The 11,038-nt window shown below is 49.5% G+C and overlaps 1 protein-coding gene across 1 annotated transcript in view; it reads right to left on the reverse strand.

Annotated features, from left to right (window-relative positions):
• Nucleotides 1-1,213: 1,213 nt before the first annotated feature.
• Nucleotides 1,214-11,038, reverse strand: part of DPF2 (D4, zinc and double PHD fingers family 2) — a 15,082-nt gene continuing 5,257 nt past the window's right edge. The window contains exons 2-11 of the mRNA XM_006860935.1: nt 9,494-9,654; nt 8,909-9,016; nt 8,472-8,635; nt 7,545-7,637; nt 7,265-7,343; nt 5,699-5,836; nt 5,442-5,570; nt 5,197-5,309; nt 3,845-3,926; nt 1,214-1,699 (exon numbers count right to left, since the gene is read on the reverse strand). Of these exons, the coding sequence (XP_006860997.1) occupies nt 1,623-1,699; nt 3,845-3,926; nt 5,197-5,309; nt 5,442-5,570; nt 5,699-5,836; nt 7,265-7,343; nt 7,545-7,637; nt 8,472-8,635; nt 8,909-9,016; nt 9,494-9,654 (1,144 nt within the window). The 3' untranslated portion in view covers nt 1,214-1,622. The remainder of the gene's footprint in view (nt 1,700-3,844; nt 3,927-5,196; nt 5,310-5,441; nt 5,571-5,698; nt 5,837-7,264; nt 7,344-7,544; nt 7,638-8,471; nt 8,636-8,908; nt 9,017-9,493; nt 9,655-11,038) is intronic.

Raw genomic sequence — 11,038 nt, forward strand, 5'->3', positions numbered from 1 at the left:
CAGCCCGATTCGTAACCACTACGCTACCAGAGTTCCTTCATTGTAGGTGATCTTTATTTATAAAATACTTAAGCAAAGCCAACTATCCTCAACTTGTCACTGCTTGCGGCGCGGCGCTTCCCAAGTCCAGCAGCATTTACGCCATTCAAACCAAGCCACACCCAGAAACAAACGGGATGCTGTGGAAATACAGGGTCAGCAGTAATTGCAAACCACAAGGTAGGCAGTTTAAACTCACCAGTTGCTCCTCAGAAACTTTATACAAAGTCACTATGAGCTGGAATGACTCAACAGTACTTAACATAGTTAATTTTATCCCAAATTGTACATGAATTAAAACAGCATCATTGCTCCTTTAAGAAAGGAATTGTTATGTGTTATGAACCTGAATTTTTTAGAATAAAATGGATTTCTTAACGGAAAGGGTGATTAGAAAGCATCCAGCAGAGATCTCTGTGTAAAAATGTTTATTTGTACTAATGTTTAGAGTATAGGAACTAAAGGGGGGCGGGGAGAAGACCTCAATTCCAAAGCAAGAGTAAATCAGGGTCTGTTCGTGGCCCAAGGGGGAAGGTCACTTCAGGGTACCCTGGAATGGACTATCCCCAATGACTTAATGTCGTTGCCCCTGGCAGAAAATGGAGGAATTCAGGGCGTGAAGACCTTACCAGCTGCTGGCGAGCAAGTGTGCCAGGGGAGGAAGGGGTAGCTATGTGGCACCCCGGGACCCGGAGCTAGGGCGCACAGGGTAGCAGGCAGAAGCTCCCTCTTCAGATAAGGGTGGGAGACTGAATGCCCATGTCCAGGAAGAACAAAAAGGGAATTTTGGAGGTAGGCTTTTACATTGAGTTAAAAAACAGGCACATTATCCAACGTCTGTCTCCCTGTGGCCCCTAAGCTGCTGGCCTGGCCCCTGATGCTTCCCCTCTCCCCACAAAATCAAAGGGAATCAGGAGGGGAGGCAGGAAATTCAGAGGGTGGGGAATGCGTTGGTGAGCATAGGACAAAATCGGGGTCAAGCTGCTGCTCCTCCTGGGGTGGGGTGGGGTGGGGTAGGACAGGGCAGGACAGAGCCAGGGGTGACCAAGCAGGAGTGGAAGGCCATGGCAGAGAGGTTAGTGAGGGCAGTGAGGCAACACAAAGTGTTTCAAGTGCTGCCCAAGCCTCTCAGTCCCTCCCTCCCTTCCCTTCCCCCTCCGAGAGCTGGCAGAGGCCCGGGCCTGGCTGGCCCCTGGGGAAGGCAAACCATGGGGACAAAGTGGACGAAGAACCCAGAGAAGGGAGCTGCTCTCCCGCTCTTTCTCAGAGGCCGCAGTGTGAACCCTGTGACGACCAGGTTCTGGGCCCAAGGCAAGCCGAGTGAATGCATTTCATGGAGAGCAGTGAGGATCCGGGCCTACGGGTGCGCCTGGGGCAGTGCGCTGCTCCTTTCTCCCTGAGGACCTGGGGCCAGAGGCAAGCAGAGCTGCCACCCCAGCTTGCTGCTGCCAAAGGCAGGTTGGCACAACCACCCCAAGGTTCTCTGGACTTGTGATAGATTGGGGCAGGGAGGGAAATGGGAATGGAAAACAGGAGAAGAGAGAAACAGCCCTAGATGTACGGGGGCGCAGGGGGTGGTCACATCAAGAGGAGTTCTGGTTCTGGTAGATGGAAGCTTTCTCCTTCAACAGGTCCAGACACAAGTGGCAGCTCCAACTTCCTGCAGAGAAGCATAACGGGGTTAGGATGGTTCCCACAAGACCTGAATCAGCAGTCCTCCTCTCCCTATACCTCCCCCTGCTCCAGAAGCAGATCAGTCACAGGTGGGATGGGAGCTGTTCTGCAGTAGCAAGGTGTCCCATGGCTAGTCTAGCTGGGAGGAACCTCAGGTCTCTAAAGATTGTTAACAAAGCACTTCTCAACGGGGAGGAAAAGTCACCAGTCACCTGTAGGACAATCTCAGAACACAAATTCCCAAGCTCTCTCAGCCCTATCAAATCACAATCCCTGGGGGCAGAAGAAAGGCAGGGTCAATGGCATCTTTTAAAGTGCCCAGCTCTTAAAGCTTATGAGCGGCCATCTGAGGTACAATTAGTAGTCTTGCCCTCTCTGGTGCAAAGAAGAATGAAGAAACTTGAAGACGCACAGAAACAGTCTAATGGACCCCAGTCTCCATCACCCTGAGATCAGCTGCTCTGAAGGTCCTGGATAGAGGAGCAGAAACTTTGGAACAAAACTCATGATCATTACTGGCTCTTGGTCACCCTTCGGGTCTGAAACTGAACTCACATCAGTGGCTCAATTTTCAGCCAAACAGTATTGTGGTGCTGGTTGATGAGTACCCTTAAGTCGGTTTCAACTCACAGTGACCCTGTATAGGGTTTCTAAGGAGTGGCTGATGTGTCTGAACCTACGGCCTTGCAGTTCAAACCAGCCCTGAGTGTCCAGTGCTCATCCTATGGCACCACATTAGGGTAGACAGGGTTCCAGGGGAACAGTGACACTAGTGAGGTCACACTCAGAATAATCCACCATTTGACAACAAAAGGGTAAAACATTTACTCAAGGCCAAAGTTCAGAGGCCAGAAAGGGTTAGGAAAGGACACAGGAAGTACAGGGAAGAAGAGGGATAAGTGAGGCTACATTGTGGGGGCTGCAATTAATGATGTCAAACGCAGTGGTAAGAACTGCTCAACAGGCAGCTGGGTTTCACTCTAAGTCTTCACCCAATTCACAAAAAACACTTTAAAAAAAAGGTAATATTCAGCTCTAGACTCATGCTTACACAAAGACCAGAATTTGTTACAGTCTGGGTGTGGCACCATAGGGTAAGCACTGGACTGCTAACCAAAGGGTGGGCAGTTCAAGCCCACCAGCCACTCCTCAGAAACCACATACAGGTTGTTCTAAGTCAGAACAGACTCAACTGTACTTAACAATAGGACTTCGTGTGACCACCAATGCTGATGCTCAGGCTCCCAGCCATTACAAAGGAGTCTGGGAAGAGGCTGAGAACTGATAGGAAAATCAGGAAGTGGACAATGAAGATCCAACCTAAGTCTAGTTTCACAGAAAACCAGGAAATAATTCTGTCCCTTACAAGAAAAAGAGTGAACTCAGTCTGACCCTGTTCATTTACATTTCTGTATTAGGGGTGGATTCTCCTGTGCCTTTTTTCAGGAAATAGAAAATCAATCCTTGACGTCTTGAAGCTCATTCTAAGCACAATTATACATGTGTGTATTTGCATTTTATTCTGACGTAAAAGAATCCATAGTTTTGATCAGATTTTCAGAAATATGTGTCAGAAGAAGAGTCCACTGAAGAGGGGGAGTGACCCATTCCAGCTCCAGGTTCAAGTCCCTTCTAGAAGGGAGCAGAAATGCACACTGGAACCTGTCACGTTCAGAAGTGACTGTGAAGCCTCACCTCAGCTAAGCAACTGAGTAGGGCTGCAGAAAAACTCCTCTGGGAAATTGCTCTTTGCTTAACATCTGTTTTCTCTCAGCTTGTTTGTAAATACATCTGGTACTGAACCCTTGAAGCTGAACTACTGCAAAGTCTTGTGAGCAAGGTAAAACCCTTCTCTCTTAAATTGGGAGATCAAATGCCTGACAATATAAAGAACGCAGAACTCAGTATGCACTGCAGGGGCAATTTCCCACGTTACTAACAGAAAGGAATCCGGGTGTGGTGCTACAGGGTAAGCACTGGAATGCTAGCTCCAAAGTTTGCCAGTTCAAACCTAACACAGGGTCCTCAGAAGCCTATACAGGGTCGGACTGATTTAGAACTGACTCAATGGCACTTAACGATACAACACCAACAGTGTAATTGTTCTGAGTACGAGATCTGCACAACTTACCTTCAGGAGGCTCAGACATGGGCGGGGTGAGACAGTACATGTGGTAGCCACGATCACAGTCGTCACAGAAGAGCAGCTGGTCCTGGGAAAGACAAGAGGGAGGAGGGGACCGAGTGAGTGACGTGCCTCAGGGAGGGCACTGGAGATGAACTTCTGCAGATACTGCTGCTACCTCCAAGAGAGACAGGGGAGGAGGAGGACAAACCAGGTGACAGAGACAAGTTAGTTTGGATGTCACTTCTGTCCATCTCCAGCCCAGACCAAGTCATCAGCATCCTTTGGATCCCACACATCCGCCTAAATGATCTCTTGGCTTCTGTCCTTGTCCCCTATAATCTATTCTCCACAGAGCAACCAAAGCTGCCTTTGTAAAATGTAAGACTAAGGGCCAGTCGTCTGATTAAAACCCTTCAACGGATCCCCACTTTACTCCGAAAGAAGAGCAGGGCCCCAAGCTGATGGTGTCTACCTCTCCAATATCCCGTCCTCACAATAAGGAGGGCGTGAGCAGCTGCACTGGCCTCAGCACACTGGGCATGTGTACCTCACCACTTGCGTACCTGCCGCTCCTGTGGGAAGGTGCCACCTTGAGGTTTTTTTTGGATTGGCTCCTTTCAATCATACAAATCTCAACACAAATCTCCTCTCCTCAGAAAAGCCATCCCAGCTCTCAAACTGAAACTGTTCGCACTGCTGCTCTCTACCACATCACTGGGTTCACTGACCTCACTCACTAGCTCACAGAAACCTCACCAGGGAGTCCTGGGGTAGCGCTGGACTGTTAGTGGCAAGGCTGGCGGTTCAAACCCACCAATTGCTCCTTACATTCAGGATTGCTATTGAGTCGGAAACGACTTGATGGCACGTTAACAATAATGTTAGATCCCTATAAGCAGGTGTTTTCTTGATTGTCTTAGTATCCTCAGTGCCTAGAACCATGCCTGCCACATTACTACTGTGGGTGTTAGGTTTCATCAAGTCGGCATCAACTCACAGCGACCCTATGCATAACGGAAACAAACACTGCCCATTCCTGTGCCAACCTCATAGTTGTTGCTACGCCTGAGTCCACTGTTGCTGCCACTGTGCCAGTCCATACTGTTGGGGGTCTTCCTCTTTTTCTCCGACCCTCCACTTTACCAAACATACTGTCCTTTTCTAGTGACTGATCCCGAACACTGTCCGAAGTATGAGGCACATTATTAGGTACTCAATGAACACCTGCCCAAGCAGTCAGAGTTCCAACTATGAAGCTGGGGGAGGGGATGTGCAGGGGTTCGCCTTAATGGGAACGCTGGGGAAGAGCATAGCTGAAGGCAGCGGAGCGGCACTCGGCCTGAGGGACTACGCACGTCGTTCTCGGAGGTGCCGCAGATGTTACAGCACTTGCACTCAATGCACTGCCAGCGGTAGGTCTTCACTGCTGCCATCATCACGGGGGTGAACTGAAGGCAAGACGGGTGCCCTGTGGGGGCAGGGGGCAAAACACACAGCAGGAAGTGGGCGCATCGCTTCACACCCGGGGCTGACTGTGACAGCCACAGAAGCTGTGAGGGACTACGCACGGTGGCAGCCCTCTCCCGGAGGGGGGAGGTACCTGAGCGGCCACAGTCCGAGCAGGACACCAGCTCCTCAGGTTGGCCCGTCTTCTTGTTGATCTTCGAGTCCCCCAGGCAGAAATCACAGTAGTTGTTGGGCAGGGCCAATCCATCAGGGCCTTTCTTAGCTACCGAGCGAAAGCGAAGAGCTTGGCTGATGCTCCCAGAGGCTCTGGGCCCACTCAACACCCCACAAGGAGGGCTTCTCTTAACCAGGCCCACGCCTGTCAGCCACCACTTCTACATTTCCGCTTACACTTCTGTTCCTCGGACCTCTGGGAAACAGGGGTGGGCGGCTGGGAGTCTTCCTTGTCTTCTCCCTCCTCCTCAGCCAAGTGTGAGTGGGCATAGTGGTAACTGAGGCCTGGCCGGTTCTTGTAACGTTTTCCACAAACTAAAGAGGGAGATTGCAAAAGAAAGATGTTAGGATCTCAGCATGCCACATCCTCCCCTGCAATGTTACCATGGGCCAGCTATCAGCTCTGTCCTGGGAGAGCACCTCCCACCAGCCAGGAGCACTAGACCTCAGGGCTCTCCAGAGTCTGGGGCCCTTCTCCCTCCTAAACCGCAGCCCCATGGATATCACTATTTCTCTCATGTGGGCATTTTGGAAGTCTTGACCTTTGCCTCATCACCACTTGCCCACGAAAGGATAGGGAATTTCTATAATCTTACAATTTGGCAGAAAAGGGAGAAGGAAAGGAAAAAACTCCAGACGTCGAGCTTCTCTATCCTTGTGTATGTGCCAGGGCACATACTACCCTAGATACACCCAGAGCTCATCTCTGCCAGATGTGGTAAAGGAGTACAGAGGGTGGGTGGGGGTGGCACCTTGAGGAGAACCAAGCAACTGAGTCTGCAGGGAACTGGACTCCCAAAGAAAGTTTTACACACTCCTATATTAGTGCCCTGCCCAGCCTCCACCACCAGCAAGGAAACCTGATCCCCATGAGGCATCTTGTAATCTTGGGCAGCAATACCAAGGAGGGCAAGGGGCCAGCAGGGAAGGAATGGGGTGAGAGGACGGAACGGAAGCAGGGGGTGGCATGATGGTGGAGAACATCAGCTGATCACCAGCTATGTTTTGGGAAAGGCGGAACAGAGGGGTCCGTTAGTCACAGGCTCCTCAAAACGCTTCTGAATCCACCCCATGTGGTGGCCCAAGCTGCCCTAGGCAACTTTGTGAGGAGCAAGCAATGTAAAGACAGCTTTCAGGGCCCCCACTCCTAGTCCCAAACCAGTCCAGAGATTTTAAACTAGCATCACAGGAAGTGAGAAAGGCAGGAGGTACAGGGAGGAGGGAAACAGGGAAAGGAAAATCACAAGTCTGAAAAGTTGAGAGAGCTACCTCTCTGGGGCGCTTTCGAGGTATGCTTTTGTTTGAAACTATCTGAAAGACAGAAAGAAAAGTCGTGAGAGGAAGGCCTTGACACAAACTGGAGGCAGGCAGGAGCAGCAGCAACAGAAAAGCAGAGCAAATGAGAGAGAAACCCCAGGGTGGAGGGACAGAAGTGGAGCAAGCCGGAGAGGAAGGGGAGAACAGACATTGAACAACTCAGCAGCAGGCCCTGGAGACCAGCAGACACACCTGCTGTGGGGACCCCACGCCCTCAAATTTCCCACCAGAGGAAAGCAGTGAGTTTGCCCAGCATGCAGGGCCCACCCATGGTGGGGCAGAGGCGGAGCCTCTCAGGGGCCTAGGGGGAATGAGTCAGCAGCAAGACAAGTGTCCAGGCTTGTTTATCACAACCCTCCTCCCTCTCATATTCTGAGCAGGACTTGGGTCCAAGGCAAGAACTCCCATCCATCCTGAGGTACTCACTGTCACAGGCATAGGGCTTGTCCCGGTCCTCCAGGATCGAAGCATCCAACTTCTTACGGGCACTGCTCACACCTTTACCCTGGCCAAGGAAAGCAAGATGTCCTGCCTAAGGTGTCTGGGCCTGAGGAGCTACATGCTCCTGTAGGTGGTGGCTACTCTCATTCAAGGAATAAAATGGTAACTAATTTACTTCTCAGAATCAAATTTGATTTGTCAGAAAATTAAAGATAGGTTTCTCAGGATGCCCTGCCTCATGCTGTAGACAGCCTCAGACTCTTACCTTGGCTTTCCCCTTGCCCCGGCGCTTCGGGGTGTCTTCTTCATAGTCTTCATCATCAAGGTCATCCAGGAAGTCTTCTGGTTCTAGGATCCGCTGAGTGAACAGGAGGGTTAGGGTGGGCAGAACTAATGTGCATCTAGAAGCTGCCCATACTGGACTTGGCCCTGACCGCTCTAGTCTGCAGCCTCACCACAGCCAATGAAGCACCATGCAGTGACCTAGGCCCCTCTTCATGCAGTTCCCCAGCCTGGTTCGTCTTTCCCACCAGCTCCAAGAGGCCAAATCAAAATCCAGGATGTGAGATCCAAGGAGACAGCCTCTCCCCTGCCTGGATTCTGCTACAGCCCACGATCCACTTCCCTTTCAACATCTCACATCCTGATTTCCATTTCCAGTTTGCTGTTGTGATCTTGTGACATGGGCCTAAATGACTGTGTTGTAATGTCGTCTCTGAACGGGAGCGGCAGGACCTACCTCATGGGGTTGCTGTACAGATATGTGGAAAAGTCCATAGCACAGTGCTTAATGTGTTTTTTACTGGTTAAGGACTCATAGTGTGGTGTTGTAGGATTACTAACCATAAAGCGAGCGCTTCAAACTCATCAGCTACTCCTTGGAAACCCTATTCAGGGTTGCTATGAATTGGAACCAACTCAACAGGACTTAATAACAGCAAGAGTCCTGGTGTGGCACTGTAGTAGGTAGGATAAGCACTGAACTGCCAACCATGAGGTTGGTGGTTCAACTCCACTAGCCGCTTCTTGGAAACCCTATACAAGGGTCTATGAGTCGGAACGGACTTGATGGACTTGTCTTCCCGGGACTGGCCCAGAGCTTCTACACCCATTCTCATTACTGAGAGGCTCCTAATGGAGAGGGAGCTGCTACCCATCAAAGTGCTCTTCGCTACAAGGGTTAAGCTTGTACCTTCCGTGCCCGACTGTTGGTTACAGGAAACTCGCCCAGGCTGTCATCGTCAACTCGAGGATCTGGGGCACCCCGCTTCTCCAGTGGGTCGGTACGCAACAGAGCTTCTAAACTGCTGCCATCCTGAGAGATCAGGCCTTCCTTCTTCAGGGTCTGGTCTGTGTCTGCAAGTCAGGGCAGAACAATGTGAAGCTTAGAAGGGCGGAACATAGACTCCTCAGAAGTGATACAGTGCTGGGCTAGCCCAAAGCCTGTTTTCTGCTCTCTGGCTGCCCAGGAACTGAGAGACCCCAGTTCCTACAGCACCATACTTCATCTGTTTACCTGTCTGCCTCCCCCACTGAGAATGAGCTATTTAAAGGGAGAATCGCAGTGTATACCTAGGACTGGGCCTGGTACATAACAGGTGACACCGTGTACATGTGTGTGCGCCTCACCTGGTTTAATGGATGGGAAGGAAAGCCGGGGATCTTCGGGAGGGTGAGCTCGTCGCTTTTTCCGCCAGCGCCGGGCAGGATAAGAGTACAGCTGCCCAGAAGCTAATCCTGTGGAAGGAAGAAGGAAAAGTCCTAACCCTAGCCTACAAAACACCATCAAAGCTCTCTCTAGGTCAGCAGGCACCCCTTGAGTTCTAGAGTAAGGAGAATATGGAAAGTGAGGGTCTACAAGGATAATTTCTGAAGAAAAACAGATGTACATTCAGGGCCTTCTCCAGAAGTTCAGTACAACCTCAGAAGGACAAAAAGCAAAGACACTGGTATGAACTGGCAACCACAAAAAAGTCCACAGGAAACCCATCTACTGGGTAAGATTAGCACTTGCTCCTGTGTGCATTTATTACCGTGGGCTTTTTTCATGTGTATGTCTTTACCTAGAACCATAGGAATCTACCTGCCTCATTCATCCTGGACTTCCCATCCTGGGAAGACCATAGTCACCAATGTGGAGGGCAACAGGAAACCTCTCATTGGATACTAGCCCATGCTGCACCTGGGCTCCTTCTCCCAAGTCTGGACACTCACCTGGACCCCGGTGTCGCTTTTCCATCCAGATATAACAGTTGCTCTGGGCTACTCCTGTCTGCGAGTCCAAGAAAGGCAGGCGCACACTGCGCTCAGCACAGAGGCGGGCGTTGTAATTGTGGCACTGCTCCATGGCATCTTTGTAGTACTGCTCCCCAAGGCTGCAGGAAAGACACAAATTGGGGGGGGAGGGAAGGGCGAATCTGCTGAAGAGTGTATACTGAGCTGTCCCCCTTCCTAACCATTTGCTTCTCTAGAAGGCTCCAGGGACGAGGAGACTATTGCTTCAGTGTTACTTGCCTTCGTTTCTGCCTCACAGGACACTAGGTCCCTTCACTAAGCCATCAAAAGGAAACACACTTTACAAATAAATTACAGCCTGGAACGCATAATTTCATCATATGCCTAATCAGATGGCAGTCTAAGGCCATAAAGAGGGAAAAAAAAGGATGTTCATTCAATGGTGTCTCGTGTGACTCCAGCCTGGGGCTATTGCGTAAGATGTTATTTCTCTTACCGCTCATGAGGGAGGACGCAGATGCTGATCCATTGTTGTGTTAGGTGCCTTCAAGTCAGCCCTCTATGTACAACAGAACCAAACACTGCCTGCTTCTGTCCATCCTCATCCCCACTGCCAGGTCTGTGCCCGCTGTTGCAGTCACTGTGTCGACCCATCTTACTGAGCATCTCCCTTGTTTTTGCTGACCCTCAATAGACTTCACTAAGCACGATGTCCTTCTCCAGGGACTGGTCCCTCCTGATAACATGTCCTGAGAACCTGAGACAAAGTCTCAGCACCTTGCTTCTAAGGAGCATTCTGGATATACTTTCTCCTAAAGAGTCCCTTTTTACAAATGTGGAAAGGAGTTCAACAAGGTATGGTTCACTTATTAAAATATATTATGCAAATTACAGTATATCCATAAATTAAATTCTGTTTAGTCATAAATAAAAGGAAGCTCTTTAAGAACAATTTTCAAGATAAATAGAAAAAAAAAAAAAAAAAAGGAGGTAGGAAGTGCTGAAAAACATTACAGGATTCTGCTGGCTGTACAACAATGATGGGGTGGGGGTGAAGAATGCAGGCCCCCAAAGAGAAAGGCCGGGTGACTAGGGGACTTTTATCCATATGCCTTTTTTTTAAATCTCTCTTACATTTTGAAATGGACTCCAGGTATGGCACTGTAAGATCAGCACTGGAATGCGAATAAGGTCAATAGTTCAAACTCACCAGCTGCTCCTTAGAAAACCTATGTTATTGTTGTTACGGGTCACTATGGGTCAAAAATGACTTGACAGCACTTAACAACAACACAAACTTTGAAATGGGCATTTAGCTAACTCATAATTAACTCTAGATGCTGATTTTGCAATTTGGTATCTGCAAATTTCTGAATTTTCTTGAAGGCAATTTTCTCTGAGACTTTAATTTCCATTTACTGAATTATTTATACTTACAGATGCAGTGACACACATTATATAAATCAAGAGTTGAAAGGAATCTCCTCTCCAAGGTGAGATAAGATTCTTTAAAAAAAAAAAAAA

The sequence above is a fragment of the Chrysochloris asiatica genome, unplaced genomic scaffold (genome assembly GCF_000296735.1).
Source record: "Chrysochloris asiatica unplaced genomic scaffold, ChrAsi1.0 scaffold00040, whole genome shotgun sequence".
NCBI classification, from domain to species: domain Eukaryota; kingdom Metazoa; phylum Chordata; class Mammalia; order Afrosoricida; family Chrysochloridae; genus Chrysochloris; species Chrysochloris asiatica.